Source organism: Bactrocera neohumeralis, chromosome 4 (genome assembly GCF_024586455.1).
Source record: "Bactrocera neohumeralis isolate Rockhampton chromosome 4, APGP_CSIRO_Bneo_wtdbg2-racon-allhic-juicebox.fasta_v2, whole genome shotgun sequence".
Taxonomy (NCBI): domain Eukaryota; kingdom Metazoa; phylum Arthropoda; class Insecta; order Diptera; family Tephritidae; genus Bactrocera; species Bactrocera neohumeralis.
The window spans coordinates 13,780,510-13,801,808 of NC_065921.1; the positions used below are offsets into that span (position 1 = coordinate 13,780,510).

General features: G+C 32.2%; 1 protein-coding gene across 4 annotated transcripts in view; it reads left to right on the top strand.

Moving 5' to 3' along the window:
- Window positions 1–20,307, top strand: part of LOC126757426 (uncharacterized) — a 93,023-nt gene extending 72,716 nt beyond the window's left edge. For all 4 annotated transcript variants that reach the window (XM_050471327.1, XM_050471328.1, XM_050471329.1 and 1 more), the window contains 4 exons: window positions 17,890–18,449; window positions 19,566–19,725; window positions 19,849–20,007; window positions 20,104–20,307. In XM_050471327.1, the coding sequence (XP_050327284.1) occupies window positions 17,890–18,449; window positions 19,566–19,725; window positions 19,849–20,007; window positions 20,104–20,301 (1,077 nt within the window). In that variant the 3' untranslated portion in view covers window positions 20,302–20,307. The remainder of the gene's footprint in view (window positions 1–17,889; window positions 18,450–19,565; window positions 19,726–19,848; window positions 20,008–20,103) is intronic.
- Window positions 20,308–21,299: the final 992 nt, after the last annotated feature.

The window sequence follows — 21,299 nt, forward strand, 5'->3', positions numbered from 1 at the left end:
TCTACTTGACCGTCAATCTTGGCTTGATCATCATTTGCACCGGTACACCGCGATTTGACCATGATCGTTTGCCGTTGACGTTTCGTACGTGACCCACTTTTCATCACCAATGACCATTCGCTTCAGAAATTGATCAATTTTGTTGGTTTTCAGCAGCAATTCGCGGATGAAAGTTTGGTCTATGCGTTTTCTTTTTGTATTCAGCTTTATTTCAAAAGATTTTTTCTTCTATGTTTAACTCATGGGTAATCGAAATAGTGCCTACAATACGGTGGGTCTTAAGGATATCCATTATTTCAACGATTTTGTCGACAATCGGTTTCCCAGAGCGCGTTGCATCTTTGATGTCAAAATTATCGGACAGAAATCCACGAAACCAAAATTTCTCATCCCTTACAGTATCATTTTTCACATTTTCGAAGAAAAAATTTAAAATATGTATGGCGTACTTTCTCTTTGCTGGTCCTCATCTTTGACGGCCATTTCCAACGTGATATATCGTAAGTGTTGATATGATACTGATGACGGTGTCCTTTAGTGTACCGATCTTTGTACATACATAAGGTAGCTTGAAACTTAGTGACTCTATCTGTTGAGAAGTTTTCAGCTTCTTGAAGTGCTTTGAGAAAAAATACTGCTAGAGAGTTTTAATAGGTTCTGAAATGCCATTAGTAAAGACCGTACTAAAAATTATTTTTGAGTCGTTGGGCAAAAAACACGATTAGCTTCAGAAAGCATTTACCTTTGATATAGTTTTTCGGAAAATAAATAGTGCTGGACCGATAAAATTTAGAGTATATGCCGAGGATTATGAAATATTTTATATAATCTAACTGTAAAATAACAGTTATGTGATATTAAAATATATAAAATTTGGCATATGCGCGGCATAATGAGTCAGTCAGGTAGTCAGCCAGCTAAGTTAGATCGTAAGAAAGCAAATTACACTGACGGCACTTTATATCTACACTAAATTTAATGATGAGCTCATCAACAATGGACAGTCACTCGAGTGTGTCGCCGCCTCTTTCTAGCTATTTCATTAGGCGAAGTAAAGCTTAAGTCTACGGCGTCGGCGACCCAAATGACCAAAGCAAAAAAGGCAATAACAAAAAGACATATAGCCACAACAGCACAAAAAATGCGAAAAATAGCAAGCAACAACAAAATTTGATGTGACATGACACCTTTTGAGGCGCAAGCTAAGCTTAGCAGCGGACACACTCGCCAATACTTATTAGCGCAAATATGGCTAATTGATTTTTCCTGAATTTTTACCGTCACGCTGTCAACTTCAATGAGTTGTGTGCCAAAAAAATGCATAAAACAACAATAACAATGATTGCTTGCCAGCTATCGGCTCTAATGCATTGTGACTTTTGTTGCGCATGCGCATTAGCTGCAAGTGAGTACGCAAATATTTGCGTGCCGCGCACATTTCCTGCATGAAAAGTGTGGTAAACAAAACGAAGAGCTACGAATTTATTGATTTTTTCTACTTCTTCGTTTTTTCTTCCCCGTCGGTTATTCTTACGCGCCGGTTTCACCTTCATGTTTCTTGCTCACATGCAATAAAATTTGTAGAGAAGTACATCAATATGTGTATATTTACATATTCTTATTGCTGTGTTTATTTTTTTGGCATGTTGGCCCGAAACTTCGGAAAAAAAATGAAAAATTTTTAAGTGCAATAAGTATGCAAGGCGGCGAGCAAAGTAAATATTTAGCATCTCAGTGCTGTTTGGCAAACACATCGTGTGTCATTCAAGTGTGAAGGACGCTATAAATTATTTGCTTTGGCCATCGCGAGGGAAAAAATACCAAAAAAATTATAAAAAAATGAGTAAAAATTGATTTTAATCGAAAGCGATTGAACGTGAACGCGTGTTTGTGCATTTTGATTATATTTCGGTATTTTCATGCGGATATGAGAAATAATCTCGTGCTTTGGATTACCTACAAGGTTTTGCATGCGAAATAAGTTTCAAAATTATATAACTAAAAAATTAAAAATGTTGATCGAACAAAGATATCTTGCGATCATGTGTTCATACTATATGTATGATCAAGTTTGACCCGGATTGATAGATAACACTACGCCTACCAGTATTTTAATACAAATCTCTATTTTCGTCTTCAAAATATACTCCGTTTGAGGGAATAAAAGAATGCCAACGATGTATCCAATTTTTGAAAACCCAAAGCTTACAGGCTGGAACGATCTTAAGTGCCTTCAGCGAATTTCGTTTTTTTTTTTCAGTTTCTACTCAGTTTTGGATTTTTAGATTTTTGCGCAGTTTTGACGTTATGTTCATAAAACCATGTCTCACCATCAGTAAGATAGGTTTGCAGGATCTTCAACTTTATCTGCAAATATCCCTCTTGTGACCTCTACTCGACACGATTTTGGCAAAAGATTCAGAGTTTTTGGTACGAGTTTAGCATTTACACATTACTCAGAAGCCAAAACGTGAACCAAAATACTTGTATATTGAGTCGACTTACAAGATATGTTGAAGTCGTTTGTTATCGCTTTGTTCCTAACATGAAAATTGTCAAGCACTTTCGGCTTAACTTTTTCGATATTCGTCATTAATAGAGATGAATGGATGATTGTCGTGTGAGAAGATTTCGATGACTTCTCGATACTCACTCAAATACTTAGATTCGTGTCACTGTGATTCTACCAGCAATACAAAATACCAAGCAAACTCAACCTCAAACAATCTTTTTGCATACTAAACAAGCAACTGCCAAAACATACTAATAGGCTGAAGTAGAGAAATCAAACTTTTACGAATATAAGAAATGTTGTACCAACCTAGGAAAGGTTTTTATCGATTTAGTTTACGCGAGTATTTTAAATGGACCAGTCCGAGTCAATTTTGATCACATGACATTTGTCTTTTCTTGAAGTAAGTTTGATAAAAGTGTTTGAAAAACTCGTTTGGACTAAGGCTAATGCAATAGAAATGTAAGAGTAAAGTTTATACTGCAAAGTGAATGCATGATGATATAATAATAAAGGGTAGTCGAAAAAGTCTTTTCGTGCTTCTAATCAAACTTCAACTTATTTTTTTTATATTTATAATAAACTTTAATGAATCAAATATGTACCATTTTGGTCGACCACTTTTTGCCAGAGACATTATTCCATTAGTGTAAAACTTTTCTGGTTTCTCGGCGAAAACTGCAACCTCCTGACTTCATCACGCTTGGACCATGAGTTTTTTCACACATTATTGTTGTATGTTGTAACCATTCGCTTCAGAAATGGTTCGATTTCATTTCGTTTCAGCAAAGAATCGTAGCTGTTAATTCGGTCCGTTAAATTTTTTCCAGAAAATTCATCTGGTACTCAAACATCGAGCTTCTTTTTGTAGCCAGCCTTTTTTAAATTGTTCAAAACCATTTGATGATGAATATTAAGTTCCTTAGCGATGCCATGGCTGCTCATGTGACGATTCCGGTCAATCTTTTCCATAATTTCATCGACTTTTTCAACGATAGGTCGACCAGAGCGAGCTGCATCTTTCACATGGACATTTTCCGAACGAAAGCGAGCGAACCATTGTTGTGCTACACGAACTGATACAGCACCGTCTCTGTAAACTTCACAAATGTCATTGGTGGTTTACATGGCATTATTCCTGTTTTTATAAAAAATTTTCAAAATATAGCCAATTTGTTCATTATTTTCATTCATTTTTGAACAACTGTAACTTTTTTTCAATTTCCCCGAATTTATTTTTTTGGTTAAATGAAGCTTAGAGTCTCACCTTTCCAACACTTGACAAAAGAAAGACTTTTTCGACTACTCAATTTTTCACTTAGATCAATTGCTTGTTCGATTTGCCATTCTCTAAACCCTCACTTTCAGTGCAATTAGTTCCCATAAATAGCGATTTTGTTTTATTTTACTTTGAAATTACTTTTGCTGCTATAGAAACGCTAACGTTTGCTACAATTACCTCCGTAAAAACAGTAAAAATAAAAACTGTTTCCTTATAGTTATCTGGCAGTTCACTTGAAGACTTAATAAAATTGTAACAGTAAAAATCGATTCGTTTCGTTTCTTTTATATCCCATTTCATGCTAAATTTCGATAGGCTGCATCGAACAGAAATAAAGTGCCTTAGTCCCAGGTGTTGGTATATATTTATAGACACATAAATAGGAGTATAAATATATATTCACACAAAAAATTCTTTAACGCCTTCATAGATAGCGCACAAAATTTAAAGTTAATAAACGTGTGAAAGCAAAGTGTCTTCTCTCACTCTCAAATCAAAAAAAAAAAAAAAACAAAATGAATGGATGACGAAGAGTGCCAAGAAAGCAGCATGATGCAATGGTGTGACAGCGCAGCGTGCAGTCCATAAGCGAAAGGGTCGACAAAGCCGCTATATGGCATTATGCATATGTACGACTATATACATATGTATGTATAAATGTTTATGTTGCTGCATGTGTAGAAAAATTACTAAAATATATGGCACAGGTGTGTTGTATGAGTTTATGAGCATGTTTTTTCCGTTTTCCCTTGTGTTTTTGCCGACTTTGGTGACAACGATGTGCCGATGTAACCGTTTGACCGTGAAAACTGCCGAAAAAAGGCAGCTGAGGTAATAACAATGAATGCTGAAGGCTAAATAATTAACACCTACACGCAAAAGTGATGCACGGTTATGTAAGGAATGCGCGTAGAGTCTTGCATGAGTCTTCTTCTGTTAGTTTTTTTAACTTTTTTCTTTCGAGTTATATTTTGAGAATACCTATTCATTTGCATTTGTGTGCACTTGCTATTAGTATTTGTCAAGCTTATTAATGTGGGCGATAGCACTTATATAGATTTGCTTTGGAATTCAACGGTTAAGTAAGAATAAATGTTTGCTGATAAATTTAATATGCTGATAAATAAAATAAAATTTTTGAATTGTTGCTTTTGTTGTTTTTTGAATTCATTTCTTAAGTGGAATAATTTTTCATGCCTTCGGCACTTTTTTAAATCCTATGGGGACACAAGTATTTTTAACTTTTTGGTTGCAGCAAAAGTTTGTAGCTTAAGTCTTTTGAATTATGTTATGCTGCTTGATATCTTTGCTGGTACAGTGCATCTTAAAAGTAGTGGAGATAAAAATAGACTTTGTAAGCAAATATGAATGTATAAGTGTTACAAAAAAATATTTCAAAAAAAGAATAATAACGATAATAAATTGAGAGATCGAAAAGGTGGCAACATTTATTTTACAAATTTTGGAAATTCTGGAAGCGAAATTTTTTTTGTAAGAAAGATATAAAAATTTTTTATGTAAAAAATAAATTTTATATATATTCTAGGTAAACAATATTTTAGAAAAAAATTAATTTTTTAAATATTTTAAACAAAAAAATTAAGAAAACAATTTATTTAGTTGGCCAGCATACATATATGAAAAAGAAAATATTTTTCCTTTTTTTCTCACTAGAAAAGTTTAGCTTTTTAAATGCAGATTCCAGCGTTTTTTTTAAAGTAAAGAATAACATTTCTGTATAAAATATAGATGGCAACCCTAATTAAAAGGTTTAGAGAATTTGAAATTTCATTAGCAAGTTACGTGGTTTTTCTCGGGTAAAAATCAGTATTTTTTCAACAATTTTTTTCTCATATAAAAAATTAAATATTTTATTAGAATTTTTTATTGTTATAAACATACACTACTATAAAAAGAAATTATGAAATTTTTGTAAAAAAATATTTTAAAATCGGTCATTGCGATGCCATTTCCGGTGATCGCCCGTGTTTACAGGGTAACTATTTACAGGATCATCTAAAGTGAAAAAATACGTGTTTTAGGTAAGACCTTAACTTAGAACTTAGACGAAGGAAAAAAACTGAAAATTGGATTTTTGGCAGACATTTTTACAAAAAAATGGAAATTTCGAGAAATTTTTGTTATTCAAATAGTTGTAATCGAAAAAAAAATCCTTCGCCCAAGTCTTTAAGAATTGTATCTCAAAGACCTGTGACAAATTTCATGAAGATCGGTTGAGCAGTTCTCGAGAAATCTTGCCAATCGACTGCAAAAACTCAGTTCCGAAAAAAACGCTTTTAAAGACGGCGCACTTAGCCTAGCTAGCCTCGAGCGCATAAGTTCTCCGAAACTATTGCTCGGATCAACTTTAAGATTTAGGATATTATTCTAGAGGTGCTAAAGAATTTAATAAGATAATAAAAAAGATCAATTTTTTTAAACTCGTAAACCCATGTAACCCTTAGGAAGCTACAAAGAATAGTTTAAAATAAATATCTTCAAAAAGGTCTTTTTTATGAACAAAAAATTTAAAAACTATACTCCTTGTTATAAGCCAACGCGTCAACTTGACTTAAATAATTTTATTAAAGTACCCAGTACTAACACTTAAAATTTTTTTAAATTGTACGAATATTTTCAGTACCGACTGGGCGCTAAAACATAATTAAACGATATTAATTTCAAAACAAACTGACAATGCTACCCTGTCTGCTTTATTAACTTCCTACAAATATTCTTAAACGTTTCTATGTATGTAAGTACACACTTAGGCAGAAAATTCTTGGTACCAAAATATACTTATAAGTCTACGCGAGTTCGTAGATAAGTACGCTTGAGTGGCATAAACGTTTACATTTACCTGATGCACACCAGGCCATAATTAGCATAATCAACTTTTAACTTATCATTAGCGTATGCCTTACACACACACATACAAACAAACAACTGATTGTAAAGTTGGCTTAGACTTATAGAAAAACGTATAAAAATGAAGAAGATGTGGCAAAGCGGCGGTCAAAGCAGTCGAAGAAGTGTCGGCGAGTGCGTAATAACTTAAAGGAACACGCATTTATGTCGGCTACTGTGTGCGGAGCAGTGACAGGTTACATTACCATGCCGCGGCTATGCCTGAGGCTACGATAGGCCATATCATATAGCTTTAGAAGCGGATTCATTTTTATATATAACACAATAATAATAACAAACAGTTCTTGCAGTCAGTTCAACATCTTCACACAGCAGCAAATACACACACTGGTGTAAACCTGTGCTTCGGTTCATGGGAAAAATGCTGCACGAAGCCTGAAAAATCACAACAACATAAAGCAATGTAGTAGACGGTGTGGAGAAAGAAAGCAAAGCAAATAAAATGAAAATGAGCCATAAGAAAAATAAAGTGTCATATAATGATATAATGATGCCGCAACCGTTATGTCAACTTGATGCGCTTAAATGTCATTTTGTTATTACAACTTGGCATTGGATACGATACTTTATAACTGGGCAGCGTTAGAATCGGCGCTGCCGCTCTTATAGACTTCCGTTGTAATGGCTTTAGAATATTTCTGAAGCAAATATTTACTTGACCCCTTCTCTCCGCCACCTCACACACACTGTTTCTCAGCATAAGTTGCGGTTGTCGTTGTTAAGCATTTCCCCGATAACTGCTGTTGAGCATTCTGACAATCTTTGATTTGCTACTTTGGTTGTTAGTTTTGTTTTTGTACTTGTTATTAACGCTACCGCTGCTTTAACTGGTTGCTACCTTGCACTCAACTGATTAGCGGCTATTTATATTATTTTTGTAGCTGTTGTTGTCATTAAATTTCTGCAGTAACTTCATGTCTTTTTAAATGGACTTAATTAGCAGAATTCTCCAGCTCACTTCTTAGTGGCTAAATTACACTTAATTTATTGTTTTTATGATTCTAATTAGAATTTATAAAATTTCTCGCTCTTGTCGGTATTTATATATACTTTTGTGCTTGGAGCTAGGCACTCTTCTTTGTTACGGTATTTTTCATTTCCGTTTCATTGTGGAATGGCTTGAGGATTTCTTTTTGTGCTTTTGAATTAATCAAACGGAATTTTTCACTTCCGTGCTGGTTTCTTTAGAACCGCCGGCAATCAGTTGAAATGTGGTTATTATGACCGTTATATTGACGCAATTTACTTATATTATATTAACCGCACTTTTCATTTGGATTTGTTAATTGCGTGTGACTGAGCTAAGTCCCAGCAAAGTTGGTTGGAAGTACATGTTTGCGGCTTGCGAATTTCAGTTAGATCATTAGAACTTAAGGTTTTCGTATAATGATATCATAGCGTGTTTTCCAAAGCAAGTCTCTCAGTTTCGAAAACAGAAAAGAGATACGGAGAGCCAAATCTAGTAAATATATTGGCACTCTCGTTTTGTGTTTGGCCGAAAAGTTAATCAGACTCTTCCTAGACTATGACGGCGTATTATCCTGCTATAAAATCCATGAATTTTCTTCCCACAAATCAAGTCGTTTACAATATAGGTGCCTCAAACGGCCAAGTAGAATTTGCTATTGACAGTTTGATCACGTGAAATGAATTCATGGTCGACCACATCTCAGTAAATAAACAAAGCGATGAGCATCACCTTGATTTTTTACCGACTTAACGTTGTTTTCTCCACTTTGGGCAATTTTTACAGCATGGCTCTGTAGAGTTCTGGACAGTTTCGATGTCACAATCATAAACCCACATCTTGTCACCAGTATTGGCGCGTTCAAAGAATTTAGGTTCTCAGCTACGTTTTCAAGCATCTCTTTGTGTCTCTACTCAACGCCGTTTTTCCAACAAGTGATGTAGTTTGGTACCCTTCATATCCAAAATATTAGCCAAAATGTGTTGAGTCGATCTGCACATAAGAGATTTTGAGATCCTTTGCAATCTTTTGATGGAGATAGAAATTTGCAAAGACTATTTCTTTGAATTTTATTCCTCTGATAATTCCCCAAACAAAGAACTTGTTTTGGTTCAACTTTTCACACACTAATTTGCATATGGAAATCAAACTTCAAACGAACATAAAGAAGGTTGGGCGAACTAGGAAAAATGTTTGTATCGATTCGATTTTGGAATTTTTGGTATCGAAATTTGATCAGATGGCTTAAACATATGAAGGGTAAAGGTTTACTTGAAACTTTAAGGGAGTGTAATAATTTATAAAAATTGGACTTATGGAATGATTTATTCTATACTCCGAACACTTGTGAAAAAATACTACCAATAGGTGGCGCTAGACAAAAAATGTGTTTAATAGTTGAAATCGTTCAAATTTATTATCAGATATTTGTTTGTAGTCCGTATTATTTCATTGTACTAGGTCTTGAGTGAACTATGTTAGACTTGAAAATCTGTGTCAAATTTGATTAAAATAAAATAAATGCATCAAAGCTTATTTATAGAAAAGTTTTTCCTCCTCACTCCACTATGTATTAAGGGATTAAGGGTGGTCAGAATTTTCAAAAAATTCATTTTTTTTGCTTTTTCGTTAAGTGTAATATCTTAAAAATATTCTCTGAAAATTTCACGTTGATCCGATAATTAGTTTTTTAGTTATTCGACAAATAACAAAGAGAGCTCGGGCACTTCAAAGCGCTAGTGTGAAACTTTAAACGCGTGTTTCTCAAAACTTTGTTTTTTGAACTGGTGGCAACTGTAACTCGAAAACCGCTCAGTAGATTTTAATGAAATTTATGCAACTTTTGGAATACATAATAAAGTCGGGCCCGATCGAGGATTTTTTTTTTCAAAAATTTCGATTTTTTAAGACCAATTAACTGTTGATTTTTTCCCAAAAATTTAGACAAAAATTTCCTGCTGCCGCCTTTTTGTTAATTTTTGAAAAAAAAAAAATCCTTCGATCAGGCCTGAGTTTATCTATTTATAAAACTATTTTTTTTATCCGATTGATTTTAGATGAATCTCCAAGGACTTATGGTTGTCGCTTCAAGTACCTTTTTTTGGAACTGGGTCAAAACAAACAACTATAACTTTGGAAATTAATTTTTTTTTGAAATTTTCGTGACTTCATATCAACACATTCTATAATAATGCCATATTACTACTTTTGTAAAATAATACGATTTAATAGCAAATAAAAATACTGAAGTATATAGTATTTTTGTGCATTAAAAATATTTTACCCCAAAAAAGTCAAAATTTTGCCCAAAGACATTCTTCCGCACTAATATTTCCGTGTTCTGAAAGCATGACTAAACATATTTAGAATGCTGGTGCATGTTATATTAAATAGGCCTATGCGCTCATATTCTAAAATTTACAAGAACTGCCCTCAATGGGCGCTGAAAAGAAAATAACCCAACGGCGAGTGAAAATTGGCACAAACCATGCCTGCAGAGCACAACAATGGCCACAGAGTACATAGCACGAATATATATGTGTGTGTGAGTTCTCTATAAGAGGTGAAGGTAATAAATATTTTATGTAAGCACCATATATAAATAGTAAGTATGTTTATAGAGCTCTATGCCTTGCAAGTAACACAAAGGTAGCAAATATATTTATGCTTCATAGATACATATGTACCCATAAGAGAACATAAGTCCATGAAAACGCATAGAAGGTGGATATACATTTTTATTCCTGTATGTGTGTGTCGCAGCGCGAAATGCGTGTTGCACGCCAGCACGAACAAATCGTTCATATATGTATGTATATAGTATATATATATGTGTATATGTATGTGTGCACGCAATTTACGCTGATTCAATGCGCATTAATAAAACGGAGCACGTAATTGTTGTTGGCGAAGTTGTGGGTTCTCTCAAGAGTCTCTTCTTTACTTGGCTGTTGGCCAACGGCAGTTCGTTCGACTTTGCGCACATTGTCCCATTGAACAGGGAAGAGCTCTTGCTTGGTGAAATTCGCTGCCCCTCTTGTAATTTGTAATTTGTTGTTATTACTTTAGCTTTTTTGTTGAGGCATCGTGCAATTGGTGTCTTTATAAAAATAGCACGTCAAATACATATATAAATATTTTATATTATGCATAATTTATGCATTGAACTTAAATGAAGTTTGTGGCTTGAGTCTTTTGTTGTTGATAGCATGCCAGTGGCTCATTTGGTATATACAGTTATACATATACATTATATATATAGATGCCCTAACTTCTAAAAAAGTGAAAAAATGTTATTTTCCGAGAAGCCTTATTATTTTTAGCACACCCACACGATAAATTTTCTTGTCTTCTGAGGAACATTATGAATGCTTACAGATTTTTCACTGGAATATCATACTTTTTATTTAATAATTATAAGTAAATTGTATATACGATATTAGACCCAAGGAGTGCTGAACTTACTTTGGACTTTTGGAGGATTTCCAGGACAAGTAAAGTGTTATGAATGACCTAATGCTTGATCTCTATATAACATTAATACTCCAGACCTGGACGGAATTGCCGTCGATCTCTCTATCTAAACAATTTGTTTGGAGATTGCCTTGGATAATAATCCATACGAAAATTCATGAAAATATCTTGGTAAACGATAATAATTCCATACAAGAAGAGGTTACATGGGTTTCCTCGGGTAAAACAACACTGTTTTTCAAAAATTTTTTTCTCAAATAAAAAATTTAAATATTAAAATTGTTTATTGTTACAAACATACACTATTAACATAGAAATTATGGAATTTTTGAAAAAAATATTTTGAAGTTCCGGTGACCCTCGGAAAAAAGACGTGCCCATGTTGGCAGGATAAATCCTTACAGGATCATCTAAAGTAAAAAAAATATGTACTTAGTTAAAGTGTAACTTAGAACTTGAACGAAGGAAAAAACTGAAAATTGGAATTTTGGCAGATATTTTTAGGAAAAATTAAAATTTCGCGACATTTTTTTTCCAAATAGTTGTAATCGAAAAAAAATCCTTCGTCCAAATCTTTAAGAATTATTTCTGAAAAACCTTTCTTGAAGATTCAGTTGAGTGGTTCTTGAGAAATCTTGCCAACAAAAACTTCAAAAACACAGTTTCGAGAAAAACTCGTTTAAAAACGGCACACTCAGCTTAGCAAGCCTCGAGCGCACAAGTTTTCAAGGCTGTATCTCCGAAACTATTACTCGGATCAACTTGAAAGTTTAGGACAATATTGTAGAGGTGTTGTCGAATTTAATAAGTTAAAAAAAAATATTCGACTTTTTGAAAGCACTCAACTCATATAACCCCTTGAATGAGAAACTGACTTAAGATTCGAAGATAAACTTAGTTAGCTTGCATAAGATAAAAGTTTTGACATAAGATTTCAATTATAGTATGCAAAAGTCAAAAAATCCTCTCAACCGCTGAAAAATACCCCAAAGTGGGAAAATTGCAAATTTCTTTCCTCTAATTAAATTAAATTCACCGCAAAATCTTAATGAGCAGCGGAAATGCTTATTATATCATCATTATTTTCAGTACTAGAAAAGCAAGACAAGCAATAGCAACACATGCTCAGTACATCAGCTTCATTAGTGAGTGGAAATGTTCAACATTCACTCTTATATAAGTAGCGAGGTACTTAGAGATAGAAGCAGCTGTTAATTTGTTGCAAATAAAAGAGAAACACATACAAATATAACTTTGCAGCATGCTTAGCTTGTTATATATGTATGTACATACATATTTGCTTAAATATTGCAAAGAAGTAAAAATAATAATAATAGCACACATAAAAAAATATGGAAAAGGAAATAATCAAGTAAAGTATCTCGCTGCGTTCTCAAAGCTAACAACGCCAGCGAAACAGCAACGGCAGGCAACAAGCGTCACACTAAGCTAAGCATAAAATTCTTATTTTTTTTTTACAAAAATGACCACATGAAACCCTTTATAGTAACGATGTTAGAACATATATTCACATATATGTATGTATCTGTGTATATAGATGAAGAACGCGAGATCATGCTGTGTAGCAAATTGTTAGATTAGAATACAATTTTTAGCTTTGCTGGGACTCTCATTGTTATGTCTATATGTAGTTAGATGTATATATGTGTATATACGAGTGTTTATCTATACATGTCTATATATATATATATATATTGTTGCCTATAGACAAATATGTAATAAAACTCTAGCTAACTAAGTACTATGCTAACTTAACGTGCAAACAACATAAATGGCAAAGTATTTATATATTTTTATAAGTATGTGTGTGCAGTGAGTGCTTTTGAGGCGTTTTAGTTGTTGCACTGTTTTCCAGGAAGTGCTAAGTTCGCCTAAGTCTATGTAGTTTGAGTACCTTCCAGCTCGATTTGTTGAATGATTTATGCTTTTTATTAAAATCTTGAAAATACACATAAATTAATGAAGTTATTTTCAAAAAAACGTTGCCTTCTAACTGTTTATTTTTGGGAGAACGTTAAAATTGCGAATTATTGTCAAAAACCGCATTTTTTTATCCATTTGTAGTGGAATTATTATTCCAAAGATACGATTTTTATCCAACAACCGATTAGTGAGTTAGATTAAAAAGAGTTTTTTTCTATGAAAATATTTTCAATACAAAAATATTTTTTTAATACAAAAATATTTTTTTAATACAAAAATATTTTTTTTAATACAAAAATATTTTTTTAATACAAAAATATTTTTTTCAATATTTTCAATACAAAAATATTTTTCAATACAAAATTTCACGAAAATATTTTCAATACAAAAATATTTTCAAAACTTAAGCATATTCAAAAGAAAAATATTTTTTCAAAAATAATAATAAAAATATTTCTCCATGAAAATATTTTAAAAACTAAAAATAAAAATATTTTTTTTCACGAAAATATTTTCAAAACTTAAGCAAAATAATCTGAAACGCCAAATTTTGGCAAGAAAACTATAATTTTTTCAATCAAAAACAAAAATATTTTCAAAACTAAAATTTTTTTTTCCATGAAAATATAATATAAGCATATTCAAAAGAAAAATATTTTTTCAAAACTAAAAATAAAAAATTTTTTCCATGAAAATAATTTCAAAACTAAAAATAAAATTTTTTTTTTCACGAAAATATTTTCAAAACTTAAGCAAAATTCTTTTTTTTTTTTTAAATCATAATCTTTCAAGCACAAATACTTTTCATAAAGCAATTTATGATATTGAATTAAACAACACATTGAATATATTGAAATTGACATTGCATAAACTAAATTGCATCTCAATTTTAAGACCTTTTCTTCATTTCAGTATAATAAACTCTAATAAAGTTATAAAAATATATGAAATATATTATATATGCAAATTTGAATTATTTAAGTACTGTGTGTTCGTGTCTCAAGTCTTTTGTTTACAATCAGTATGTTAATAGCAAGCACCGTTATTTTAATGGCATTATCTGACGTGGGCAAGACATTCTACCGTATGTATTCTTTATAATTTCTACTCTTCTACGCGGCCAAGCACAGTAATGAAGATGAATGCGAAAATAAATGCAAATTACATATGAGTGCTGACAGCCAAGGCACAAATAACACATACATATATACAAGTAGATATACACACACACATATACATAAGCGTGGTTGTTGGTTATTTGTATGTGAAAAGCGGTGCATTTGCATGCAATAAGGAAGTAGAAGTGTATAACCGTTATTGTGCAAATTGGTACTTGTAGTTGACGGCAACAACAACAATAGCAAAAATAATATATGTGAAGAATATGAAAGCATCAACTGTCGGCGGCTGTTTCTTTTTTATAGCAATTCTTTAATATAATAATTACATAATAATTGAAGTGGTAAATTATTATTTTTTAATAATGATAGTTGTTGCATTTTATACTATGACCACTTTTGAGTGCAGCTTTTAACAGAACAATAAGTAAAGATACATACGAGTATGTGTCTGAAAGCTTTTTTTAAGGGAGTATATGTAATCTGAGCTTAATTAATGATTTTCAACTCAGATATATAATTTTATTTAATACATTTTAAGATACTGAACTTCTTTTACTCCGTATGCTAAAAAAAAAAGAAAAAACGTAAACTTCGGTTTTAACCGAAGCTATAATAACTTTCGTAACTACAAAATATCCCTTACAAGAACTTTAATCAGTCAATTTACATGGCACTGCATCCATAGTGACTCGATCTGAACATTTTCTTCGAAGATTCTATTTAAAATACCCTTTTCAGAACATTAAAGTTATTGGGAACGGAAAAGAGGTGCTAAAAAGTTCTAGAGCTAAACTTATATGGTATAGAACTTGCCTAGTTTTCATTTATCAGTCGATTTGCCAGTTTTCCTCACAATCGTTACTCAAAAACCAGCCCATTTGAGGGATTTTTCAATCATTTTGTCCTATAAACTTAATTAGTGTAGGCATTTCGAGGCATAAAAAACACTAGTTTTTATTAGATTCATCAATGGAAATCAAGGCTCCCATATTGGTGGACCTACCTTACTATTAAAGTATCAGAAAAAATTTATTTAGCATACTTTTTGGGGCCCACATTCTAAGGCGATAGCTAGCACTTTTAGTCGCCTTCAAAGAATCCCCACCAGATGTAATACACTTATGCCAACGATTTTTCCAGTTCTTGAAACACTTTTCATAAGCACTTTTTGGGATTGCTAGCTTCTTCAAGGAATTTTATTTTAACCCTTTCATCGACAAAAAACAAGTTCCACGGAGCGGCAATTTCAGTTTGGGAACAAGAAAAAAACACACAGAGCCAAATGTGGTGAATATGGTGGTTGATAGATAAATTCGCTCACAATCGTGGTTCGAATGAATTGTTCTTCCACAATTCCGACTGTTCTCACGTAAAAGCCTCAATACGGCCAATTAGAACTCCTTATTGACCATCTGTCCCTCCGCAACAATTTCGTGATGCACCAAACCTCGAGTATCATCTTGATTTTTGAGCGGCTTTGGCTTGGTGTTTTTGGTTTCGGCTCGTTTTATCTGTCCATTGCAATGATTGTTGACTTGTTTGCAAGTCAAACTCATAAACTTATGTTTCATTGGTAGTTATAATGCTCCCCATGAATGTGGGATCGGGAACGATGTCCAAAGAGACCTGTTCCCGGTACTCTTTTTGAAGAAAATTCAGCTTTATTGCGACGATTCGAGTAAGAACACGTTTCATACTCAAAATATCCACCAAAATCATTCCAATGAACAACGAAAGATGTCGAGCTCTCTTTCCATCCCTCTAACACTTGTCTGACGATTTTCAACCACCATATTCTTCACTTTGTTTAATATTTTCATCAGTTGAAGAGGTTCAAAATCGACCAGAACGAGGCACGTCTTCAACGATCTCTCGACCGTCTTTGAAGGCTTTATACCACTCGTAGGCTTATGTTTTGATAAAACTGAATCACTGTAAGTCTTTTCAAACATTTGCAATAATTCCGCACACGAAATTTGGTTAGAAATACAAAATTTGAGAACAATTTTATGTTCGATATTTTTATCCATTGTAAAAATTGCCACGCACTACTGAGGTGTACCGACTTTAGCAGCTGTGTATACAAACTGGTTGAGAGATCGTGCTCATATTTGGCATTGTGTTCAAGGACAGTCCTACCAACTTAGCAAAATACAATTTCTGGACACTTTTTTGTCACAATTAAAATTGATATATAAGTTTCCCAAGAAGTTTGTAACATCCAGAAGAAAACGTCGGTGACCCTATAAAATATATGTATATATAAATTATCAGCATTGTGAGCTGAGTCGATTAGTTTCTCAGTTTTTGAAATATCAATCTGCAAGATCGAAGATTGATCCACAAGCAGCTGCTCATTTGTTTAAACCACCGATATGGGATCACTATAGCAAATAGCTGCCTTACAGTGTAAAAGTTAAAAATAAAGTCACATAACCAAAATTTAATACGGTTAGGTTAATTGGTTTTATACAATCTACTTGGAACATAAATCAAGATATCAATGCAAAAATAGCCATTAATATTCATTATTATATATAACACATAAAAAATGGAAGAGGCGGTACATTACATTCCTTTCTTCACATAAACCGAATATGAAGATGTCCTTGCTTCCCAAACTTCCAGTTAATTTTACTTATACCTTATGTATCGGTAAGTAAAAGAATTTCAAGAAAGGTCTGTATAAGCCGTTCATCAAAAAAATAGCATCAGCGAAAAAGAGAAAAGCCTTTTTAAATGTGGTCATCCAACGGCAGTCAATATCAATATTTAAGTGTATTTGAAGAGAAATTCTTATAATATTGGGTAGTCGAAAAAGTCTTTTCGTATTTCTAATCACACTTTAACTTGCTCCATCAATCATCTAGTAGAGAAATAAGCGCTAATTAAGCCCTTTTGTACTAAAATTAGGCAAAGGCGTTAAAAATAAAAAAATTATATTTGAGAAATATTTAAATCATCAACACTATTGTGTAAACAGACACCGGTACCCGCTTAATTATCGCAAAAAATAGTTAAAAATTGTTGCAACATACTTGTGAAAGTTGGGGTACGAAATTTTGATAGCACAAAATAAATATTTCAAATAAAAATGCTTACAAACATTTAACAACTTCAAGCAGAAGATTGATTGCCCATTTGGATAGGGAAATGCTCAGACGATAGAGTTTACTGAACGAACTGCGGTGGAGAGCATTCAAAAGCGGCATCCTCCTTTCATTATGAAAAAAATATATATGAAAAGAGAAAAATATATATAAAAACAAAAAAAAACTAAATAAAAAAAACCTACAACAAAATCTTTCGAAAGCCATGCTTAGATATTAATCAAAACTGTAAGTGTTAGCTACGGTAGAGAGAAAAGGCAGCGACGAGTTATTGCACAGACATCAAAAACTTATACGAAAATGCAAATTTGCGGAATATGTAAATATGTTTAAGTTATTAGCTTACACAACGCGTTACAAATGCGCTATCTACGAATTACTTAAGCAAAGTGAGAAAACTGTTTTTTTCTTTGCTCATTAAACATAAAAGTATTTTTTCTCCTCATTGTAAGCAATAAAAAAGTTCAGAAATCAGAATTATTTAACCTTTCATTTTATATATTTTTTTATATTAAAATAAACATTCTTTCTCCCTCCCTCTTTACTTCCAGGATGACGGCGGCATTGAGTTCTTCAATACCATTGTCCTGCAACCACATTTGAAACTCATCACCGACGCCGGTCGTGGCTATCATGTGCGCTGCTCGTATAAGAGTCGCGATGCGGCCACCAGTACGCCAAAGAAGAAGCATGGGCAACGCCGCAAAGCGAACAGTGGCAAGCATGCGCAAAAGCCACAAGCCTTTCGTAGCGCTGAAACGGCAGCTGTGGGGGTGGGTAGCGATCGTCGCGATTATGGACGCTCGTTGGATAAGTATCGTGCCGCAGGCGATGACTTCGATCAGGAAGACGTCTATGACGGTGACGACAGCGATGATGCTGTGGATGCGGGCAACCAAGAGGACGATAGTCTCAACGAGATACCGATGCCCGGTTGCCATATGAAAATCTACAATTCCGAGCATAAAATTGCTGATGATGTGAAAATTGGTGATCCGCTGACGATTGTCATCAGTATTGACAAACAGGAGCTGTACGGTCTGCATGTGGCCGATTGTATTGTGCGCGACGGTTTAGGTTGGGGTGAGCAGCGGCTATTGGGCGATGATGGGTGAGTAATAGGAAATGCTTGAAGATATTGGAGAGCAGTTTTGAGCATAGGAAAGTTAGATTTTTTCTGGTGTAGAAAAAAATCGATAAAATGTTGAAAATGAAAATGAATTTGAATTATGAGTTAGGTGGATAATTTACCTCTGACACTAAAAAAAATATTGAAAAGTTTATTTGGTATGGTTTTGTGATTGCTACTGGAGTTAGACTACGCTTATATGTATTTTTTTGTAATTTGAGTATCAAACAGTAGTTTAATGTTTGTTTGAATTTATTATTACAATTTAAAAATATTTGTGTGCTCCTAAAAGTATGCAACTTTTATCGTATGGACATCAATTTACTTAAAATGCATTTTTACTGAAAAATATTAAACAATTTAGTAACAAATATTTTGGAAACAATAATTTTTGTGTTTTGAGGCAAAAATTTGAATCTGCGGAAATTTTTCGTTTTTGAAAATTTTTATTTTTTAAAAATTTTTAATCTAAAACTTTTAGTTTTTAAAAAATAATTTTTAATTTTAAAACATTTTGAATCTTAACTTTTTTTAATATTTTTATATTTTTTTGAACATTTTATTTTGAATTCATTTTTTCTTTTTTGAACACTTTAATTTTTGAAATTTTTCGTTTTTGAAAACTTTTATTTATTATAAATTATCGTAAAAGTTATAAAAAATAATTTTATACAAGAAAAGTTGCTTAAAATATTATTTTGTATTATGTTCGTTAGAAAAACAGTCACAATATCTAAAATAATATATTTTAAAAAAATCAAAATTTCTAAAATGCTTCAAAAATATTTTTATTAGAAATTTATTTAAATTAAAAAATCTGAAAGCAATTTTTACTTGCAAAATAAATTAAAAATTATCGAAAAAGTTGTAAAAAATAAATTTGTGTAAATAAAGTGCTTAAAATATTTATTTTCTATTGTTTTCGTCACAATATTGAAAGTATTATTCTTTAAAAAAAATTCGAAAATGCTTAGAGAAACCATCACAGTGTTGAAAATAGATTAAATTAGATTTCGAAAATGCTTCAAAATTTTTTTATTAAAAATATAAAAATAATTAAAAATCTGTAATATAATTTTTGCAAACATTTTTACACAGTTGCCCAATGGACAATGAAATTATGGGCCAATTCAACTACACCAGCGATCACTTGGCGGCCAATGTTACCTTCCCGGCACACAAGTTCCCCTACACCACATCCGTGTACTATCAGTGCAATGTGCATTTGTGCGCCCTGCAGGATCCCGAGTGCCAAATGGTGAGTGCTGCCCCATATTCTTACCATAATACATTCTATTTGCAATTCTAATTGAATTTGCGCTACATTACTGCAATGGTATCGAATTGACTTTATATTGTTCTTGTTGTTGTTGCCTTTTAGCCTCCTACGTGCAGCGGCAAACGACCGAAACGACAAACTAACAACGATAACAAAGACGAAGACGGTCAACCGGCCACCATCGAAGTCTACTCCGGTCTGTATGTGAACGAGAATGTGGATGTGTCCGAAGGCGATGATGATACAGTGCTCAAGGAGCGGGTAAATAAATATTAATATATACCACAATTTTATCGCACTTGAATATTTTAATTGTGTTTTTGTTTTTGTTTTTGTTCTTGTTGTTTGTTTGCGCAGACACTTGAGGATGCGTTGTGCGTGTCGCAGCGCACCTTCGCCATTGCCATAGCAGTCGCCGGTCTCATATTGATGTTGGCCGTCGTTGCCGCCGTACTCTGCATTATGGCCCGAAGGAGCACGAAGAGTGTGTCGAATTCGGGCAGCTCCATTTACAGTGGTCCCTATACGAATACAGCGTTCTCGCATAGCAGTTAAATGTAATACGCATACATACATCTATATGTAGTTAGATTGCAAATGTGAACACACAAACACACATACACACATTTAAAATGAGATTTAGAAATTTTCGTTTGAAGTATTTTTTTACATTTCTTTCTTGCAGAATTTTATTTTTACTTTCCGAAATTGGAATTTTTATTTTTTAATTGATTCTTTTAATTTATTTTAATATTTGCAATTTTTTAGTTTTTGAAAATTTTTAATTTTTGGAAATAATTTAGTTTTTGAACATTTTTAATTTCTGAAAACTTTTCGTTTTTGAGCTGTTTTAATATTTGAAAATTTTTGGTTTCTGAAAATTATTAATTTTTGAACAATCTTAATTTCTGAAAACTTTTCGTTTAAAAAATTTTGTTTTTTGAAAATTTTTAATTTTTTAAATATAATTTTTAATTTTAAAACTTTTTGATTTATTTTAATGTTAGAAAATTATTAATTTTTGAACAATCTTAATTTCTGAAAACTTTTCGTTTAAAAAATTTTGTTTTTTGAAAATTTTTAATTTTTTACATATAATTTTTAATTTTAAAACTTTTTGAATTATTTTAATGTTAGAAAATTTTTAATTTTTGAAGATTTTTATTTTTAAATATTGACGTAAGAGAAGTTAATTTTTTTAATTTTTGAAAATTTTTAGTTTTTGAATTTTGTATTAATATTTCAAAATTTTTAGTTTTTGAAATTTTTAATTTCTGAAAACTTTTCGTTTTTGAAATTTTTTTTTGTTAAAATGTTTAATTTTTAAAATATAATTTTTAGTTTTAAAACTTTCAGAATTATTTTAATGTTTGAAAATTGTCATTTTTTGAAAATTTTTAATTTTAAAACAGTTTGAATTTTTCCTTTTTTTATATTTTTTCGAAAATTTTCTTTAAAATTTGTTTTTTCTTTCTGTTTACACACACACACAGTCCCACACATGAACACTAAAAGTGTTTTAAAACAAAACGAAAATATTGACGTAAGAGAAG